We start from the raw sequence: 21,943 nt of genomic DNA on the forward strand, positions 1-21,943 counted from the left end.
CCAAGAGATAGATTTCTCTAATTTCCTGTTTTCTCACCTCCCTCAGAAATAGTTAAGGAGTCATTTCTAAGTCAGATGTTTGTAACTTGGGGACTGCTTGCATATTGATGGGCCCTGACAACCAAGAAGTAATTAAATGACAAGATGATACTTCTGAGTTCCCTTTTATTTCATTACAAATAAGCAATACAACCTTGAAATAAAGTTTGTTGCCTACTGTGAGCTACACTTGAGGTATGCATGGCACAAACAACAGGACAAAGTGGAAAGACACTTTCAGAGTGGTGGTACCTGTTAAACTGTGCAAAGACTTCATTTCCATACATTTGTCACCTTCAAAGAAAAGCAAGTTATAGGGAATCTAGGATCGGCTACAGATTGTCTGCTGAATTCATACGCTGATAAGGCAAATTGTTTTGACTGAAAAGTTGTAAACATTGCAGGTAAAGCCTTCTTTGTGCCATTGAAGATACGTTTTCCACATGACTGGAAAAGACTCCATCCTCTCCTTTCCTAGTAGGCCTTGAAGAAATATTATAGAAGAATAACAGCAATTTCTAACCAACTTAAGTCATCACATCAGCTCTCTTCTGTTCAAAATAGGGTCTGCTCTCTGTTCAGAAGTTCCTGCATTCTTCTTGTGCTTTGGTAATTTCCTTGGCAGTATCTGGTGTTAGCTGGTTTTGGACAGTCCCAGGTTGGAGTTACAATTCATGAACCAAGGGGTCCACCAAAAGGAAACGATTTACAGAAAATTATTCTATTTCTATTTCAAAGCCACATATAAAAAGACGTATTAAACTATGATTTAGTTTGAAGAGCCATGGTGCATGGGAATGAGTGTAATCAGAGGAACTGTTGGCATTTAAGTATTTTAAGTCTTCAACATAATTTCTCCCTCAAATGGAAAAAAACATATAAACGCAATGTTTATCTGCCAGGAAGGCAGAAATCTTAAGTTTCATGTTCGCACTTGAAACTTTCCTGCTTTTGTGATGTATTTGACACCTTTAAATGGTTTGTATTTTTCTCCATACATGTCTAGGCGATTTACTTTTAAACCTGAAATGAGAAAGAAAGCAGATGAACACACCCATCTCAAATCAAGAATTCAACAGGCAACATAGTTTACAATTCTGGACAGGTACTGTCATGGAGGAATCAGTTCCAACATGCAAATGAAGTTCAGGCCAATCAATAATTCCCTCTTTATCACCGACTACTTTTTAAACACTCACTTCAGTGTTAGAAGAGGCCAATTAGTCTCTTAGACCAATGTTTCATAAAATAAGTATTAAAATCTTCTGATTTTTATACTTATTTTATATACCTTTAAAGATTAAGGTACATTTGGCCATCCCCACTTTTTCTCTCTGTACTTGTATATTTATAATTTTACTCAGACTAGATGTATACTGTATGTTGTGTTTATATTGTCCGTTTTGATAAGGTCAATTGGCTAATCAATAAAATTGTTTCATGTACCTATAAACCCTGGGGTCACAAGTGGAAAACGTTTCAGAAGCCCTGACCCAGGCAGCATAGCCAAAAGTGAGGAATGCTGGAAATTCTGGTTCAAGAATATTAGAGGAGGCCTGTCACATACTCAGTCCTGCCAAACATGAAAACAAGTTTGAATAGGCCTCAGAGGCTGCCCCTGCTTCCCATTTTTGAAAACCCTTCCTCGCCCCAAAGTGGCAGCTCTGACATGTTTAGCCCTCAGAGAGACTTCCTCCACCTAACCGGAACATAAACCAGAAATCAAACCCTATTTTATTTCCTGATTTAAAAAAAGATGTCTGGGACAAAAATATGACAAAACGGGATCAAATTAAATGTTTAAAAAATGTTGCCTACAGAATTCATTGAAAGCCAATTTCTTGATAGAAAGCATAGCCCAGCCCTGAATTTTGCTTCTTAGTCCTCACAAGAGGTTGTAAACCAAGGAATATTTTCTTGTACTGCTAGATTTATAGAAAAGGTCACTGAATAAATTGTTTTCTGAGCAGTTATGTTGTAATATAAAATCTATCTAAAATTACTTTTATTGTTAATTATTTTGAGACATAAAATAGTCTAGTATTAAAACCCCACCATTTGCATTGATTTGCAACCCTCAATGTTTTTGGAAAACCCAATGAAAAAGCAATGTTTATCATCTCAATGATGAAAGCAATGTTCATCATCTCAATGAACACTCTACCACCATTCCTTCATCCAAACTTGCTAGGTTCACATTCAAGCAGTCAACTGGAAGCCTATGCTCTCTATGGTGGCCCCCCGACTCTGGAACACCCTCCCCAAAGATCTTAGACAGGCCCCTACATTGGCAGTCTTTAGAAAGAACTTGAAGACCTGGCTGTTCCGATGTGCCTTTCCAGAATAGGAATCTCCAACAACAAGTCCCAGAAGCACTTTACTAGAATTGAGATTGCCGCACACTGCACACTGCACTTACCCTATAATCCTTACATATCACCTGTCACATCAGCACTTTTAACCTTGTACCCATTACTCTGGCCCGGCCCAGTTTTTTTAGTGTTTTGTTGTATTGTTTATTGCTTGTTGTTTAATATGCTTTAACTGTTTTTAATTTGCTTTAGGTGTTGTATTATTATGTTGTGTTTTGAGGCATTGGCCTTTGTAAGCCGCATCGAGTCCTTCGGGATATGCTAGCGGGGTACAAATAAAGTTAATAATAATAATAATAATAATAATAATATGCCAGCCAAGTAGGATGCCCTTCTCACCTGAAATAGCCAGCTGCTGTATCTTAAACTGGACATTCAGGCTGGGATTCTCTTCTGGTTTGGGAGCTCCAGACTGCAAATTCACCGTTCCTTTAAGACTAGGCAGCTTTTGAGGCATGATTTTGCCAACATCCCATGTCAACACCTAAAATGACAGCCGCAGCCCATGCCATTATTTTTATAGTACTGATTGTGTTTCAGATTATTTCAGTGGACAACAATGAACACCACTATTAAAGTGAACAGAAAAATATTGGAGAGGTTTATACAACAGTGTCGCTTGTAAAGAGAGGCAACTTTAAAAGGAGTCAGAGAAAAATCTACCAGTAGCTACTGGAGGAGAGAGTTCTGTCATGTGTGCCCACCATCCATCCACAGAAAAGATGGAACATGTTCTAGTAATAATTCATTAGAAAAGAATGGCTCAATATCCCAGTAGATGTCGCAGTCAGGTGTCCTCAGATGCTAGAGTTTAATTTAGTAGAGCAAGTCTAAATGAAAGGCACTTGATAGACTGAACTTGAAGAGACACAAAGGAGGACTTACTTTAGTGACAGGATCAAAGGTGTAGCTGCCCTGTGTGGCTGTAAGGTTCATATTGAGTACAGCTTTTGGCATATGGACTGTCATAATCACTCCTTCCACGGTCTTCCCCATGTTCTGTTTGGGTCCAATTGTGACATCAAATCTTCCAGTAGATGAATTTTCTTTGAAACTAATTGTATGTTTCACATATACTGGGATGGCCACCAAACTAAAAAAAGATGAGGGAATGAGGTCAGAAAACTTAAATGCAGTCAATGTTTGGAGGCAATTAGACCATTATTGCTACTGTTCGCAGGACAGCATGATTTTTTTTCTTCCTTAAAACATATTTTACTACAAAAGGAAGTCTTTTGGGTCTGTTCTCTTCTTCAACCCATAAGTATGTTGGAAGCAGAAAGTAAAAGCTAATTGATCCTTACATCCATCAACTCCCTCACCCCCATTTGACATCTGTGAATATAGAGACAAACCTGGGGACCATCTCCCAGGATTGCTCCGAGAACAACATGGGTTTATGGTAGCCTTGGGATGCTGAGCTTTACCAAACAAGCCTTTCATGAAAAGATGGATTCTTCACAGCAAAGCATCTTGTTGTAAGCCTGTGGGTAGGGCTTACTATAATTATCTCTGTCTGTTACTGGTTTTCTTTAGGCACATACATAAATGTATTTCTTGGATATACAAGACCACTCCTATAGAGGTTATGTTGATCTTTGGGATTCCAGGTTTTTCTTCAAAAGGTGCATGAACAAAGGAGCAGACTTACTTTTGTGAACTAACTCGATAGGAAATTAATCTGAAGTTTCCATCTGGAGGAATGAAGGAGAGCACTCTTTCTGACTCCCAGCGCTTGAACCGGATGCAAGGATGAAAGCTCACATCATCCAGAAGTCTTGGATTCTACAAGAAGAGAATTATATTATGTTTGCTCCCATGATCATATATTGTAGGATCTCATAATATTTGACTTTTTGTGATATTTTCCCTTTTAAATTCTTTTAATCAGACTAAGCTAAGGTCCATTTAGAACTAGATGGTATCCACTGGTATGTTGGGAATATGCATGAATTTAGGGTGTGAGTGTACAGCAGTGTCTTATGCTTTTTTATATTGTGAAGATCATGGCATGCACCTCTGTTAAAAAGAGATCCAGTTTCCAATACACAACAGTATATAAAAAGTTAAACTACAGCTTCTCAGTTTACCATGAAAGATAGTGAAAGATCAGGCATCCCTGAAAGCTTGATGCAAGCATCAATGACACCCTGGATTTCTGCAAAGACTGTGGAGCCTGTTGGAAAGAAGAGGAGGAGATGAGGCATCTTAAAGATAGCACTACAAGGTGATATGAAAATGGCTGTCCATGTCATTGGACCAGGTTCAAAGTAATGGTTCATAATTGTTAAATGTATAAGGCCTTCAACATGAGGCCACATATTAAAAAAGTAAGTGTTTTAGACAGTTCACAAAGTAATTTACCAGATTTGTCTATAATGGCATCTATTTCTTCAATCACATCGAAGTAGGCTTCATTATTCGTATATTTTACCCCCGCTCTTCGCCACGGTATGTTCGATAGTTGGCCCGTTGGAAGGGTATCTCCCACATTACTGCTGCCTTGGAAATACAAAAATAGTCTGAGAAGCCAGAGAGAAATCAATTTCCTAACAAGATGCCAATCATTAAAAAAAACACTTCTTACTGAAATATCAGAATGGATGCAAGAGAATGCTGACTTTAAAGAAATATTTTACAAACAAAATAAGAGTATTTAGAAACTGGTTAATATCCCCCAGAAATATCTCTCTCCCCCACCCCAACTCCGGCCACTTGGTAGCTTGTACTCTCAGAAGCCATTTTAATCTAGGAAGTTATAGGCCAGTAGATCTTAATGCCTGCCCAAGATAAACTGATGCTAAGCACAACTGAAAACAGTACAATTATGCTTACAGAATAGTAAGTTTCATTGAAGAGGAATCAGAATAGGCAGTCCCCAAGTTACAAGTCAGATAAGTTCTTTGGGTTTGTTCTTAAATTGTATTTGTATATAAGCCAGAATAGTATATTTTAAAGTGCAACTCCAGACATGTGTGTGTATGCTTTGGGTAGCAGAGGGAAGGGTTAACATCCCTGTGGTGTTTGCTTTGCTGTCTGTGCCCCTGTTCAGAAGATTTCACATTATTTTATTTTATTTACTTTTTTTATATCCTGCCCTCTCTCCTTCATAGAGGGACTTAGAGTGGCTAGCAATCGGCAAGAATTTGATGCCACTCAAACATAAGACAACATCAACTCCAAATACTAGTAATCACATATACAAAATTAAAACTCTCTGTCCCTGTGACGATCAGCATTTTTCACTTTCACATATCTTACTACCAATTTTGAGAAGCAAGTAGCAGCTTTACGCTTTGGCTTCAAGTATGTACAACTAAAGAAACAGTTGCATTTGGAAGCCATCGTGATACCTGTAATGGAATTGACAACAGAACGCAGGATCGTTGGAGGTTTAATGAGCTCTTTTAAGATATTGGATTCCGTTGCCAGTGGAAAGCCATTGTCCAGCATTTCTTCCAGAAGCTCATATACAATAACAACATTGTCTTTAATTGCAGTCTCGGAACATTCTCCAAAGTAATCCTGCAACAACCAGAGAATGTAAAGAAGGTACCTTATTCTGGTTAAAAGCTTTATAGACATATAAAGGTCAGGTTTATGAAGGGAGTACCTCTTTATATAATTTAATATACATTAAGTAACTCTTAACAAATATATCTTAAAATATCATGGAAAATTTCTGGATCACATACAAATTCTTCATCAAGTATCAAAAGGATGACTTTTTTCATTCTTGGTGTATTCCTGACATTGAGATTGCTTTCCCAAAGGGAAATGTCATATATCTTGCAGGTAGAACAACATATCAAAAATTCACACAAACCATTACCTGAATTAATGTCACACCCCAAACATTTTATTTACCACTTCAGAACTTGATATATAAAATACATTAATACATTTTTAAAGATAAAACTACCAAGGCCTGCTTTTATACACCTGTACTGTTAATGACTACATGTAATGTTTATTTCCATGTACCATTAGCATGTGAGGATACGCAGAGTGTTGTGGGGTATTGAGTATAAGCAATAATTGCAAGTTTTTGTACAACATGACATAAATTGAGATATGCTTAACTTATATTTAGTAAACAAAACTAAAAAGATATATTATTTAAATGTTAGTTATTGTAGATCATAGAGCCAAATGGGCCCTTGGTATCTGTTGGGGTTTGGTTCTAGGACCCGTCATCAATATCAAAATCAGGGGATGTTCAAGTTCCATTATATCCAGTGGCATCATAAATGGTGTACCTTATACAAAATGGCAAAATCAAGATGTGCTTTTTGGATTTTATTTTTGGTGGAATTTTTTCAAGTCATGGATGATGGAAGCTGTGGATACAAAAACCATGGATATGGATGGCCAACTGTATGTACATAAGGTTGGGCACCAGAAGAACCCCTTTATGGATGAGATTATCCACTGCACACTCCCTAACCTGAGTGAATAAGACCTCAGCAATCTTTCAACCCAGGAAACTGCTGTAGAGACAAACCTGGAAAGTATCTGCTACACGATGAAGGAATTCAATGACAAAGAGAGGTGGCACTTCTGTCTGTATGACAGACACAAAGAATATCTTATCCCGATAGATGCTAATGAGGTAGTGATGAGGCGTGGAGATAACTGGAGGCACATTTTCAACATCGGCTGCTCTCGCCTGAGCTTCAAAGAAATAATCACACACAGACTGGCCAACAACGCTCTTCCAGTGTTTCTCCAAGAATATATCTCCAGAACAGTTTATGAGAAACAGGCTGTGGATCATTTTCTGTTGGAGAGACATTCCGAGATATTAGTAATAAGAGGAAACAAGCAATGTGGAGCTTTATGCCTGTTACACTTCCCCCACTCGTGTTTGAATGCAAGATTTTAAACAAATAATATGCATTACAATAACCAGCCTATAGTGATCTATATTGCATACAACTATAACAAACATGATGCAGTTTGAAAGCGGGACAATGGCAGAGCACTGGAACACAGTAGTTTCTGTAACCATCAAGATTACTGCCACATCGTACAAGTGTTTGTTATTTTCCTGCAAAAGACTATCTGAAAGAACACTTAAAACTGGATCTACAAGTAGGGATTATAGTGTCCTAATTATAAGCATGAGCTGCAGACCACATGAATCTTATTGGGAAAAATGCTCAAGGGGTCAACATTGGCACAGAAAGCCATTGGGAACTAGACATTCAATAAACATATTTTGAGAAAAACGGAAGAGAGACAACCAATTATTATCGATGAAAAGACGTTTTGTCTGTGTTCTACTTTAGGGAAAATGATTGGGAAAACATTAACAGGACAAGAGTCTGCATAACCTGCTAGTTCAGACAAAAATATTTGCGAAGTTCTGAAATCTACAGTATTTCTATATTTCTCTCCAAAATTCCATTATGCCTCAGGGTTTTCAAACACTGAAACACAGAACATGCTGGGGCTAATATTTATAATGACAAACTTCAAACCTACCTCCCGTTCTCGATGATAGCAACAAAATAACATATCAATAGAAAATCATTTTTCTTGATTAAAAGCCCTCAAAAATTCTAATTTCATTGTCTCTAGTTTGATATTATTTTCTGTCTTTCTGCATACTTGCAAAATTCATTCAAATTCTGGCCAGCAGAATACAGTTTTCAAATGGTTGTGGCACAATATTGATGCCCTCTGGAACCGATGTATTTGCAATAACAGTTTTAACACTAAGCTAAGTCACATTTGCTTCTTATACCTGAGCTTTGAGGCAGGATGACTCTGCTACAAAGCCTAAGGATCACTTGCAAACAATTCTGAAAAGGCTGGTTCTCACTGCAAGCAGCTGACAAGTGTCACATGGAAATGGCAACTGATGCCAAGAGCTAGCCTAAAATTCAGAGGAAAAGTGAGCACCTGAGACTCTTGTATTTTTGACTTTTGGTAAGGTAGAAGGCAGTAAAAAATTGAGAAGGCAACATTCCTGGTGAATAGAATCAACCAAGGAAGTGACGGCCCTGAATCTGGAAGAACTGCACAAGCTGCTGATGACAGGGTGAGTTGGATGTCATGGGGCTGCCACAGGTTGAAGTCAACTCCACAGCAGTTAGCAACTGAATCCTCTTTGGGTTTTAGGCCAAAGTTTAAAGGGACTCTCAGGTGTTGACACTATTTCAGGGATATAATACTACATGTTGATTACCTCCATTATAATGTTTAGACTAGAACTTTGGATAGATTCACTGATCCCATGACAAGGAACCCACCAGCTACCATTATTTTTGTACACTGCCTCTATCTCTCCGAAGGGACTCGGGGCTGCTTACATATGGCAAAATGTAAACACACAATACAATACAAGTTAAAACCAATAGTATATAAAAGCAAGTTTAAGCTCAGAACAGCACCTAATAACTTATGATGAGAACTGTTGTAAAACATAGCCAACTGTAAACAGGAGCAGGGAATAGGATAATGCAAATTTTAGCTAATGAACTAGGGCATGGGACAAAAGTGCAGTGCAGTGCCATCAATTGCGGACCATTGCGACTAGATATTCTCAAAGGCTTTGGGAAAACTATTATTATGGTTAAACATAACTTGCGTCTGCATCAAAAACACACTGGTCTTCTACTTCTAGGGTATGGGAAGGTAAATAAAGTATGTCCAGTTCATACATCTCTGCTACTTATATTACCATGATTCAGATGATAATTAGAATACAAGGCAAAAAGAAATTGGACGTATCAAGATACATTCCCAATGCCCAAACTAATTTGGCTTTCATATACTCAAAATAAGATCCCATTAACTTAACCTCAGGACTCTTTCACGATGTAAACATATAACACTGTAATTTCCCTTGAATTGCTGTGGCTATATCCTAAGGAATGTGGGATTTGTAGTTTGATCAGAGACACTAGAGGAGCTCTCTGCCTGAGAAGTCTAAAAGCTTCTCTCTAAATTACAAATCCCAGGGATTCCATGGCAAATGAAGTGGAATCATAGTGCTACAATCCTGTAGTACAAAGAAGTCTCCTGAAGGCAAAGGCTTCAGCTGAATACAGTAGATTTTGACAGTCAGGCAGAGATGTTAACTAAAAAGAACTCTACAGACTTATACTAATATCACATCTGCACAGGATATTTTGCTTTTATTGCTTAAATTGCCAAATTATACTTTTTAATGAGCCATGTAATATCAAAGAAATAATAGTTGTTACTGTGCTGGGAAACACACACTTAAACATACCCTTCTAATTAACTTAAATCCATTTCAGATGCTCCACACAATAGAATATCTCTTAAAACATACCAGGATAATTCATTTAATGCTTCTGGTTTGTAATCTAGTTTCCTGATCTGTACCTTTCAAATGTGATTATATGGAAACTCTCTTGTCTAAATTTTGAAACGGCCTGCAATGCCTCTGTATATTATGGAGAAAAGAAGCTAGAGGCAATCTGGTGTGATTTAACAGTGCTTTTCACTTGACTTTAACAAAAATGTTGAAATGCTTGACCAAACAGCCAAATTATATTAATTTAGGGTCACCATATGTCAGAGAGGCCTCAAAGGCACACAACAGTTACAGTAAGTTAAGAAGCGCTTCCTTTTCACTAGAAGCGACTTGAAGTTTCTCAAGTCGCCCCTGACACGGAATACAAAACAACCTTTTCCCTGTCCCCTATCAAACTGGACAAGAACATCAAAAAGAATGCATGGTTATAGTTTTGCATCTAAAATATGTTTAACCAAAGAAGCTTCTTGGGAAAGAAACAAAATCAGCCCTGAAACAGTAAAACACAGGAAAAGGCTATTTTCTTCCTTGAGAATACAGATCTGGCATAAACATGCTTTTCATAAATTTTTAGGGTTTGGCTTGTATATTAAAAAAAGAGCTTTAGGGCATTATGCAAAGTCACTGTAGTTTCCTAGGTCCAATCACTTATACTGATCTTGATCTACAGATGAGATCTGACTTGCCTTCTAGGTCTCACTGACACCTGCTTTTAACCAAAAGTAAATAATCAAAACAGATGCCAGAGGAATTCTTTTGATGTGCTTCATTTGTTTCCCAATGATTCTTTTTTCTTTTTAAAGAGAATTATATAAAAATATTGAATAGCAATCTTTCAATCACCATTTCTACCTGTATAGATAGTTTAAGGAAGTGTTTTCTAGAACTAGCAAAATATGTTGTTTCTAAGTATTACAATACAGATTTTCCAAAAAGTATACAAGACTAAAGCAAGATCATGACTACAAAGCTTTAGAGAAAACAGCAGGCCACATGAACACCACCTTTTCTCTTTTAAATCTGGCACAAGACTGACACAGACACAACCTTCAGTTTAATTTATCTAAACTAATGGTTCTCAGCCTGTGGGTCCCCAGATGTTTTGGCCTTCAACTCCCAGAAATCCTAACAGCTAGTAAACTGGCTGGGATTTCTGGGAGTTGTAGGCCAAAGATCAGTAGATCATCTAGATCTACTGATCTAGATGACACATTACAGAAATACATGTCTCAATCAAATTGCTAGATGCAACCAGTCTAAGTCCAGTGAATCAACTGCTCAATAGTAAACCGACAGCTGGGAAGCCTGGTCTTCAAGCAAAATGCTAACTGGAGGTCAGCTGTTACCAACAGTGCTATGGATTTTGTGGAAAAATGAATGGGGGGTGGGGGCAAAAGGGAGAAATGTGCCAAGAGGAAGGTGTGCCAATAAAACTCTTGCTGGGACTGCCTTCCATCTGGACATTTGTTCCTATTATGAAATACCATGTGGACCCAACATAGGTCTCTACAGTAATTTGCGGACTGAAAGACTCTGCCCTTGGAAGACAATGATACAGCGAGAGCCTATTAATGATGAAGCCCAGTGAATCAACTACTCAATGGTAAATCAGTACTGGTCCAACTCTAATAGTTTTACAATAAGATTTCCAGCACATAAGGAAGCAAATTTTGGTTCTGAGGTTTCAACTACATGGATTCTTCACAGACAAACCAACTTCTTTGAGGTACAAAATGGCCACTAACTCGTTTCCTTCCTCTTCCTTCCTTGCATTGTTCATTAGTATTATTGTTCCATTACTAAGGCAAAATTAAATAGTTTCCTTTGTAAGTCATAAGGCAAGGCAATATACTTATTTTTTTATCATGACATGCAAACTAATTGTAATTTAATAAAATTATCAATGAATTCTTTTCTGACCAGAAGTCAACCACCTCTTTTACAAGGTGATCGGCTCCTGTAGAAGCTTTAGAGGTTTCGTTCCTCTTGCTCTGACCCCATCAGGCCCTGCTTCGCTCCCAAGAGACTTGCATTGCCCAAGCAGTGTCCCCTCCTTTTTCTTGATGAGCACTAAACCTGTCTTATTACCCAGAAGGCACCAGCCCTCCTCTGTGAGCAAAGCAGGGCCTGATGGGGTCAGACAAAGAGGAATCAAACTGACTGCTGGCCTAAAGGTCGGCAGTTCAAATCCGGGGAGCAGGGTGAGCTCTCGTCGATCGGTTCCAGCTTCTCATGCGGCGACACGAGAGAAGCCTCTCACATGATGGTAAAACATCTGGGCATCCTCTGGGTAACGTCCTTGCAGATGGCCAGTTCTCTCACACCAGAAGCAACTTGCCATTTCTCAAGTCACCCTGACCCAAAAAACAAACCAAATCATGAAAGGAGATACCACTTGAATGTTAGGAAGAACTTCCTGATTGTAAGATTTGTTCAACAGTGGAACTCTCTACCTCGAAGTGTGGTGAAAGCTCCTTCCTTGAAGGTTTTAAATAGAGGATGGCCATCTGTCGGGGGTGCTTTGATGTTGTTTTTAATGCTTCATTTTATATTGTTGTGTCGCTTATTATATTGGTTTTGCATTTTATGTATTTTATTTTCTGGTTTTGTTATGTTTTTGTGTTATATTGTGTGTACTGTACTGATGGGCGTGGCCTCATGTAAGCCACACCGAGTCCCCATGGGGGAGATGGAGCGAGGTATAAATAAAGTTGTTGTTGTTGTTGTTGTTATGGTGCTTTTCCTGCCAGGCAGGGGGTTTGACTGGATGGCCCTTGGGATCTCTTCCAACTCTATGATTCTATGAATGCCCTGACAGTGGCACTCCTTTTGGCCATCTGTCAGGGGTGCTTTGATGGTGCTTTCCTTGCCTGGCAGGGGGTTGGACTGGATGGCTCTTAGGATCTCTTCCAACTCTATGATTCTATGAATGCTCTGAAAGTGGCACTTTTCTGGCCAGCTGTCGGGGTTGCTTTGATGGTGCTTTTCCTGCCTGAAAGGCTGTTGGACTGGATGGCCCTTGGGGTCTCTTCTAACTTTATGATTCTATGAATGCCCTGAAAGTGGCACTTTTTTTGGCCATCTGTCAGGGGTGCTTTGATGGTGCTTTCCTTGCCTGGCAGGGGGTTGGACTGGATGGCCCTTGGGGTCTCTTCCAATATGATTCTATGAATGCCCTGAAAGTGGCACTCTTTTTGGCCATCTGTCGGGGTTGCTTTGATGGTGCTTTCCCTGCCTGGCAAGGGATTGGACTGGATGGCCTCTGGGATCTCTTCCAACTCTATGGTTCTATGAATGCCCTGAAAGTGGCACTCTTTTTGGCCACCTGTCGGGGTTGCTTTGATGGTGCTTTCCCTGCCTGGCAGGGGGTTGGACTGGATGGCCCTTGGGGTCCCTTCCAACTGTATTATTCCACCACCCCTGTGTGGCAGCCTTGAACCCACCCACAGGCCCCTTGAAGGCTGGCAAAGAGACGCGTGTCTTTCTTTCCTGGACCTGGAGGGCGGCACGAAGCCATGGCCAGAGGCAGCGGGGCCTCTTCTCTACCCGGGCCGCCCTCCCCGGCCCCTCTGGAGGACTCACCCCTCGGCTGGTGGAGGCGGCGTCGGTGCCAGCACAGCAGCGAGAGCAGCAAGAGCAGTGGCGCTGGCCAAAGATGGCTGCGAGGCCCCCGCCCCGCCCCAGCAGGGCGTCCTCGCTAATTGCCTGCGCCGAAAGTCAGGCGCCCGCCCTCACGACCCCGAGGCGCCTCTTTCGGTTGATTAGAGGAATGCTTTATAATTTGCTCAGCGTGGCAAAGGAAACACAGGCTTCCACGAACCCGCTTTGAAGGGCCTGCGTGGGGGGCCTTTCCGGAGCAGGCACTCTCCTTGCACAGCCCCTCTTCCCCTCAGCCGGCTTCCCCGAAAGGGACAGGACGGGGCGGCCCTCCTCCTCCTTTCCCCCCTCCCCTCCGCCAAAGCACCAGTCTCGCGCAGGACGGGCGTGAAGATGGCAGCGGAGGAGCCCCGCGCCAAGAAGCCCAAGCTGGAGCCGGCCCGGCTGAGGTAAGGGAGGGAGAAGGCTTCTCCCGGCCCCCGGCCCCTTCCTCCGCCGTTCAGTGGGAGGTTTGGCACCTCCAAGAGAAGCCCTTCCAGTAACGGTCCCCAAACTCTGGTCTGTCAGGGCTTTGGACTCCGTTTCCCAGAATCCCCGGCCATTGGCCCAAGCAGCGGAGGCTTCTGGGAATTGAAGTCCGAACGCCTGGAGCTCGGCGCTGCGGGATACCACCTGTTCTGCCTCGCGCTCCTGCAGAGTTGGAGCGGCCGCTATTGTGAAGGGCCCGGTTGCCCAGTAACCACTTGGGAAGGCGGGGATGCATTGTTCCTGCGGCCTGGGAGCCTGCCTGCATGCCTTTCTTCCTTTCTCAGCAGGGGGGCCGACATTTCGCCATTGGGGCATCTACAACAGTGGTCCCTATCCTTTGGCCCTCCCTTTGGTTTGGACTTCAACTCCCAGCGAGTTTGGAATTAGGAGAACTGAAATCCAAAACGCCTGGAGGACGAAAGTTGGGAACCACAGATCTAAACCATACTTTGAGTGCAGTTTGAGGACACTTTGGCCCCTTCCACACAGCTTAATTGGTATAGTACAATATAGCAATATTTAAAACTGATATTGTACTATGCTAATAATATAATATATTGTATGTATAAGGAGCTCCATTGGCTGCCGTTTACCTACCGAACCCAATTCAAGGTGCAGGTGCTTACCTACAAAGCCCTAAACGGTTTGGGACCTGCCTACCTCCGTGACCGCATCTCCGCTTATGTACCCACACGCTCCCTTCGGTCATCTGGAGAGGCCCTGCTTGCGATCCCACCTGCGTCGCAAGCGCGCTTGGTGGGGACGAGGGATAGGGCCTTTTCTGTGTTTGCCCCCCGACTTTGGAACGACCTCCCCAAAGACATTAGACTAGCACCCACGTTGGCAGTCTTTAGGAAGAACTTCCAGACCTGGCTATTCCGACGTGCCTTTCCAGAATAGGATAACCCAGCACTTTGTCCCAGAAGCACTTTACTAGAGTTTAAGACTCTCTGCACATTGCACTTGCCCAGAATTCCAATACACCTCCTGTCACACCCAGCACTTTTTAACCTGTACCCATCATTGGCCCGGCCATGGTTTTTATTGTGTAATAGTGTAATGTTTTGTTATTGCATATGTTTTTTAATTTGCTTTCTTTTGTATTGTTGTTGTTTACTGCTGTTGTGTTGAGGCCTTGGCGTTTGTAAGCCGCATCGAGTCCTTCGGGAGATGCTAGCGGGGTACAAATAAAGTTTAATTAATAATAATAATAATAATAATAATAATAAAATACCTTGTAAGCCGCTCTGAGTCCCCTTTGGGGTGAGAAGGGCAGCATATAAATGCCATAAATAAATAAATAAATAATACAATCCCACATTTTCTGCTTTGAACTGGAATATATAGCAGTGTGGACTGATTACTTAGGACCCTTCCACACAGTCCTATAACCACAGAAAATCCCACAATATCTGCTTTGAACTGGGTTATCTGAGTCCACATTGAGGGGGGCAGAGGACAGTTCCACCTTGTTGCCTGTACTATGGTATTATTATTATTATTATCATCTTTATTTGTACCCCACTAACATCTCCCAAAGGGCTCGGTGCGGCTTACAAAGGCCAAGGCCCTCAATAAAACAACAGCATCACAAATACAACAATAAAACTCGTAAAGCAAACCAATAAACGTTAAAGCAGTAACAGTAAAACATCAGAACAATACATCATGACACATTTAAAACTAGGGCCGGGCCAAATGTAATGAATACATTAAAAGTGCTGGACATGACTGGTGAAATGTAAGGATTTTAGGGTAGGTGCAATGTGCAGGCAATCTTAAATTTCTGGTAAAGTGCGTTTGGGACATGATGCTGGGAGTTTCCTATTCTGGAAAGGCACACTGGAACAGCCAGGTCTTCAAGCTCCTCCTAAAGACTGCCAACGTTGGGGCTTGTCTGATGTCCTTGGGGAGAGAGTTCAATAGTCGGGGGGCTACCACAGAGAAGGCCCTGTCCCTCGTCCCCACCAAACGCACTTGTGACGCAGGTGGGATCATGAGCAGGGCCTCTCCAGATGAACGGAGGGATCGTGTGGGTTCATATACGGAGATGCGGTCACGCAGGTAGGCGGGTCTCAAACCGTTTAGGACATATATTTACGTCTACTACTACTACTAATATTATAATTATACTAGGTGTGCCCTGCCACGCATTGCTGTGGCCTATAGTAAGAATTTTCGAAGTAGAGGTAGATATCTGGACTGTTATGAAAGAGCGGTACCTACCTATTCCTTCCCCCTTTTTTCTTCCCCTTTCCTTTCTTCCTCCTCTACCTCTTTTTTCATTCCTTCTTCCACTTTGGTTTCATCCTTCCTTCTCTCTTTCCTTCCTTCCTTCCCCCTTTCTCTACTTCTTCCTTTGTCTCCTTTCTTCCCTGTTTCCTTCCTTCTTTCACTTTTTATTTCCTTTTCTCCTTCCTTCTTTACCTCTTTCCTGCCTTTCCTCCCCTTTTTCTTTCCTTTCTACTTTGTATTGTTCCTTCCTTCGGTACCTCTTTTTTCCCTTCCTCCCCTCTTCCCTTCTCTCCTTCCTTCTTTCCCTCCCTCCTTCTCTCTTTCCTTCCTTCCCCCTTTCCCTCCTTCATTCATTCCCTTTTCCCCTCCCTCCTTTCTTCTCTCCTTCCTTCCTGTCTGTTCTTCTGCAATCCTATGGTAGAGTCCCTTCTAACTCTATTCTATGAGTCTATTTAATATAGTAATATTTTTAATTTAAAGGTATTTTTGTGGGTTTTTTTTTCAGTGATGGTCACTCCTTGGATTGTGAGGAGTTTTGTTGCCAAATTTGGGGTCATTTGGCCCAGTAGGTTTTTTGTTTTGTTTTTAAGGTACTCATTACGTACAGAGCATTTATATATATATAGATATATTTATATTATATGTAATATTACTACTACTAATAATATGGCTCCAGCCCAGCTTACTTGTCCGAACGTATCTCCCTCAACGTTCCGCCTCGTAGTTTAAGATCCACCGGGGAGGCCCTGCCCTCGGTCGCATCAGCCTCTCAAACACGTCTGGTGGGGACGAGGAAAAGGGCCTTCTCGGTGGTTCCCCCCCTTGTGGTATGACATGCAGTGTCAGTGCGGGGTATTGCTGAGAGAAACTGATAGAAACTGGTCCAATAGCATCTGGAAGGCTGCAGTAGTCTGTCTGGTCATTATGTGATACAGCCCATGGTTGCTCAGCCCATGGGCTGAGAATTGCGGTATATAAGCAAAGTAAATAAATAAATAAATAAATACTTGTATGCAAAAAAGTTTGTAAAAAGGCATTTTTAAAAAAAAATCAAAACAAATCTTTAAATTTATTTATTTATTTATTTATTTATTATTTGCATTTGTTAACCGCCACTCTCAGCCCGAAGGCGACTTTAAAATCTTCTTTATTGACACCAAAAAGCCTATTTAAAAATAATGAAGATATAGAATGAGACTAGGAAATGAAAAGCTTGTGAAGAGCAGATCATATTAGCTATCCTCAAAGGATCTCATCATGGAGCATGGATCCACTTTAAATCTAGTTGTTGCCTCCTACAGAATTCTGGGGCTTGTGGTTTAGGGGAAGGGCTTTTGAAATGCTCAGCCAGACAGGTCCTGGGCTTCACTAAACTACAAACCCCAGAATTCTGCAGGAGGCAGAAACCGGATCCATGCTGTAGTGTGGTGAGGCACTTTGTGTCTTTTGTTAGAGAGATGAAAGAATGAACGCCTGGCAGAACGGTGAACTTTGTGCATAGATTATTAATAGATTATTAATTCAGAAGATTTTGCAATTAGAGGAATCCAAATGGACAGCATCAGAGGTTTGTTCAGATGAGATTTAGTGCAGGATGAGGTATAATCCAATTCCTCTTTTTGTACTAAGTGCTGCATTAATGCACTCCCAAAATAAAATGAAAGTGTGTGTGTGTGTGTATAGGCAGCTGACAGTACTGATTTTTAAGCAAACTCCATGCATTTCATTGAAAGAAGGAAAAACATGCATAAGAGAGCCTGTTCATGTTGAGCTCCACCTAAAAGCATGGAAAGTGTATTTGATAGCACTTTCTTAACTTCAATTAAGTTTGTCTTTCAATTTCCATTTATGCCAATGACAATGACATAATCACAATCATACGTGTCATACATAATAATACACAATTTTACAACTTGACAATCACCTAACTTACCTAACACACTCACTACAAATACATTTAAAAGCAACTGCCCATGACGGCAGTGGACCTCCTACTCTTTTGTCTACGGTATCTCTTTATCTGGTATCTTACTTTTATTTTTCTTTAATTTTTAAAACTGATTCTTATTTCCTAGCATGTCCTATCCTAACATCCACTGTTTCTTTCCTATAACATTTGAACCTATAATTCTTTACAAGGAAAAATCCTTGGGTTCTTAACAGTCTAAGCAGTAACTTTCCCTGTTTCCAGGTTTTTTTTTTGTTTTTGTTTTTGTTTTTTTTTGTGGGCCCTTTTCGTCTAGCATTACCTACTTCTCTTCTACTTTCTTTCGACCCTCCTGACGAGAATTTTAGACTACTCTGCGTTACTAGGTCTTTCTCTCAGGTGGTGTGCTCTCCCCTGGTCTTACTTGGGACTTAGGTTATTATCCATTTTATCTTGTTTTCTCTAAGCCATACTTTTACAGGTGCCCAATTTGTTGGTAGTACCGGCATGTTTCTTGAGGCTGACAGAATGAACGTTAGGTGGTCCGCATTCATTAGCTCAATTATTTTCTCTGTCCACTCTTCTTCCGTTGGTAAGGTTCTTTGTTTCCAAACCTTGGCTAGCACTAAGCGTGCTGCCGTAATCAGATATGTGAATAGTTTATCCGTCTCTTTATCCCATTGCCCTTCTGTTAATCCTAACAGAAACCATTCTGGTTTTAAGGGGATACTTTTTTTTAGTATTTTTTGACAGCTCTCTTGGATTACTTTCCAGAACTTTCGTACCCTCTTGCAGGACCACCACATATGTTTGTACGTCCCTTCCTCCTTCCCGCACTTCCAACATTTGCTACATGTATGTTTGGTAAATTTGGCTATCCTAGTCGGTGTAAGATACCATTGGTGTACCATTTTCACCCAGTGTTCTTTAAAATAGTAGGAATACGAGTAGTTTGTTTTTATGTTCCAGATCTTGTTCCACTCCTCTAAAGATATAGATCTTCCTATTAGCCTAGCCCATTTGACCATGTATTCTTTTATCCTTTCTTCCTCTGTAGCCCATTCAAGTAAGAGCTTATATGCTCTTGTTATGTATTTTTTGGTGATATCTAGGAGTCTGTCCCATACAGAAGGGAATTCCATAAAGCCTTTTTTGTTGTCTTCTTTAAAGTATTCATTTAGCTGCCAGTGCTGGAGCCAAGTGATATTATTGTATTGTTGTTTTAATACGTCCTGTGTTTTTATACTGAATTCCTTTCTTTCCTTTAGCAATAGTTCCTTATACGTTGGCCATAAATTCCAGCCCAGCTCTTTCCTTTGGTGGGCTTCAAGGGGGGAGACCCATAGTGGTGTTTTGGGGTACATCCTATCCTTATACATGTCCCATACTTTTAAAAGGGCGGCCCGTATGAAATGGTTTCTAATTTTTTTTTCTACTTTTGCCTTATTATGCCATAAATAGGCATGCCACCCAGTTCTTAGATCGTGGCCTTCTAGAATTAGCAGTTTTTTATTTCTCAGTAATATCCATTCTTTGATCCATTCCATACAACACGCTTCAAAATACAGCTTTAGATTCATTGTTATGCTCTCAGTGTATGTCTGTCGTTCTCTCTTTTCTATCATTGTATTATAAAAACTCAATAAAAAAAAAAATTCCATTTATGCCAGCATGACTAAGATCCTTCCTTTCAGTTCTGATTCTCCATACATTTGATAGGCTTAGTCATATTTTGTTCAGTACATGCAAATCTGAAACTAAGATCAGATGTGTGGCACGTAAGAAGTTGAAATGCATACTTAATGCTTTTTTGTAAAGGGAAGACTACTAATCTTATGTGTATATGCATGCTTAAATTCCACTACAAAGGAATCCATGTAAGTAGTTGTATAAAATAGGGTACGGCTCTATTATCTGGGCAGAGGCCACAAGGGGGCGCTAGAAAGAAAGGGATAGCCCATTTTACCGTGGGGGAAGTTGAAGGAGGAGAACCATTTCCTCCATTTTTGCTGATTATTCCCCCTCCCTACTTCCCATTTCATAAATGAGGGTTGTTGCCATGAAGGGGACATGGGTAGGGAGAATAACAGGAAAACAGGGCAAAGCGGTTTTACTCCTTCAACCCATCCTCCACCCCCCTAAAATGGACTATCCTTCTCTCTTTAGTGCCCCCTAGTGGCCTACACTTGGATAATGGAACAGTATCTAAAATAGTATCTCATCATCATCATCATCATTTAATAACTTATTAATCGCCCTTCATCCGAGAATGCTCTAGGCGATTTACAGCTAAATTATAAAAGATAAAATGCATACATACAAAAATTAAAAATTAACAGAGATTGAAGGCTCTAGTAAAAAGCCAGGTCTTAAGTGCGAGATTAAAAGGCCCTAAGTCACGCATGGCTCTCATGTAGGGCGGCAAGGAATTCCACAAGGCAGGGGCAGAAATAGAAAAAGCCCCGCGTCTGGTCCTTTCCAAGTGCACTTCTCTAGGACCCGGTATATGGAGTAAGTCACGTTGAGCTGGTCGTTGCAACCTCCGATAATGGGAGAAGAAGAGGCAGTCCCTAAGGTACGATGGACCCTGGCCGTAAAGATTTTTAAAGGTCAGAACTAGCATCTTATACAGGCCACGGTACTCAGTTGGAAGCCAATGCAAATGCCGCAACACTGGTGGCATTTCATGGGCGTTCTTGTGAGTAACCTGGCTGCCACATTCTGAACAATACGAAGCTTTCGGGTCGTAGACATCGGAAGGCCCACATACAGGGCGTTGCAATAGTCCAGCCTAGACGTGACCGTGGCATGGATGACAGTTGCCAGAGCCTCGTCAGATAGGTAGGGTGCCAGTTGCCTCGCTTGTCGTAGATGGAAAAAGGCCTGTTTGCTGGCAGCAGCGACCTGAGCTTCCATTGTCAGCTGTGAATCCAGGATGACACCTAAGCTCTTAACAGTGGTTGATGGAGATAGGGCGGCACCATCGAAGGTGGGTAATGGAGGAGTCAAACCTGCCGGGCGGCCATGCCGGAGAATCTCAGTCTTCGCCGGGTTCACCTTCAGTCTGCTAGCATGTAGCCAGTTTGACAGAGCTTCCAGACATAGGGTGAAATTGTCTGGAATTGACGTTGCTCCAGGCGCAGAAGGAGTTGGGTATCGTCTGCATATTGGTAGCAGTCCAGGCCGAAACTCCGAGGCAAACTAGCAAGGGGTCTATCGTAGATGTTGAAGAGGAGAGAGAATTGCACCTTGGGGAACCCCACATAGGAGGGGGGATCTATCGGAGACTTGATCCATGTACTCCACGCATTGACTCCGGTTCCGGAGAAATGAGTTGAACTAATTGAGGGCCTGACCACGAACTCCGGACATGACAAGACGGTGAATCATTAGATCGTAGTCGACGGTGTCAAACGCTGCGGTAAGGTCGAGCAGTACCAGTAGCGCGGATCCACCATTGTCAGACTGGCGACGGAGTTCATCTGTAATGGCAACCAGGACTGTCTCTGTTCCATGACCCGGGCAAAAACCTGACTGGAAAGGGTCCAGGCCAGCTGTGTCATCCAGGAATTGCTGCAATTGTCCCAGTACAGCCCGCTCTATCACCTTACCTAAGAATGGCAGATTAGAAACAGGACGGTAATTGGCAAGGGTCATAGGATCCAAGCTAGGTTTCTTTAACAAGGGACGAACCCTTGCCTCTTTTAGGTTGTCTGGAAAAAAACCCTGTTCTGCAACTTAGACGTATCAACTGCTGGCTTTTGAGAACCCATTTCAGAAAATTCCTGTAACTTTAAGCATGTCTTAAATATAGCAGTATCTGATTGAGATTATGGGAATAGAACTGTAGAGAAAATGAAAGAGAATGTGAAAGAAAGATCAGCAACAGTAAGCATGTCAAGTGCACTAAAGGTTTAAGTACAGATACAACTTCCCTTCCTGAGGTATTGACTA

At 41.4% G+C, this 21,943-nt stretch overlaps 2 protein-coding genes across 2 annotated transcripts in view; one reads left to right on the forward strand and one right to left on the reverse strand.

Annotated features, from left to right (window-relative positions):
* Positions 1-148: 148 nt before the first annotated feature.
* On the reverse strand, positions 149-13,393 carry AP3M1 (adaptor related protein complex 3 subunit mu 1). Its single transcript, XM_060769133.2, has 9 exons — positions 13,285-13,393; positions 6,916-7,191; positions 5,765-5,936; positions 4,776-4,913; positions 4,502-4,587; positions 4,063-4,196; positions 3,297-3,504; positions 2,751-2,895; positions 149-1,062 (listed from the first exon to the last, which is right to left on the reverse strand). The coding sequence occupies exons 2-9, from the start codon at positions 7,186-7,188 to the stop codon at positions 962-964; spliced, it is 1,257 nt and encodes a 418-aa protein (XP_060625116.2). The 5' UTR covers positions 7,189-7,191; positions 13,285-13,393; the 3' UTR covers positions 149-961.
* Positions 13,394-13,570: 177 nt separating this feature from the next.
* The window catches only part of ADK (adenosine kinase), a 183,441-nt gene continuing 175,068 nt past the window's right edge, over positions 13,571-21,943 (forward strand). Inside the window, exon 1 of the mRNA XM_060769135.2 lies at positions 13,571-13,748. Coding sequence (XP_060625118.1) covers positions 13,693-13,748 — 56 coding nt within the window. The 5' untranslated portion in view covers positions 13,571-13,692. The remainder of the gene's footprint in view (positions 13,749-21,943) is intronic.

This window comes from Anolis sagrei, chromosome 3, assembly GCF_037176765.1.
Source record: "Anolis sagrei isolate rAnoSag1 chromosome 3, rAnoSag1.mat, whole genome shotgun sequence".
In the NCBI taxonomy this organism is placed as follows: Eukaryota; Metazoa; Chordata; class Lepidosauria; order Squamata; family Dactyloidae; genus Anolis; species Anolis sagrei.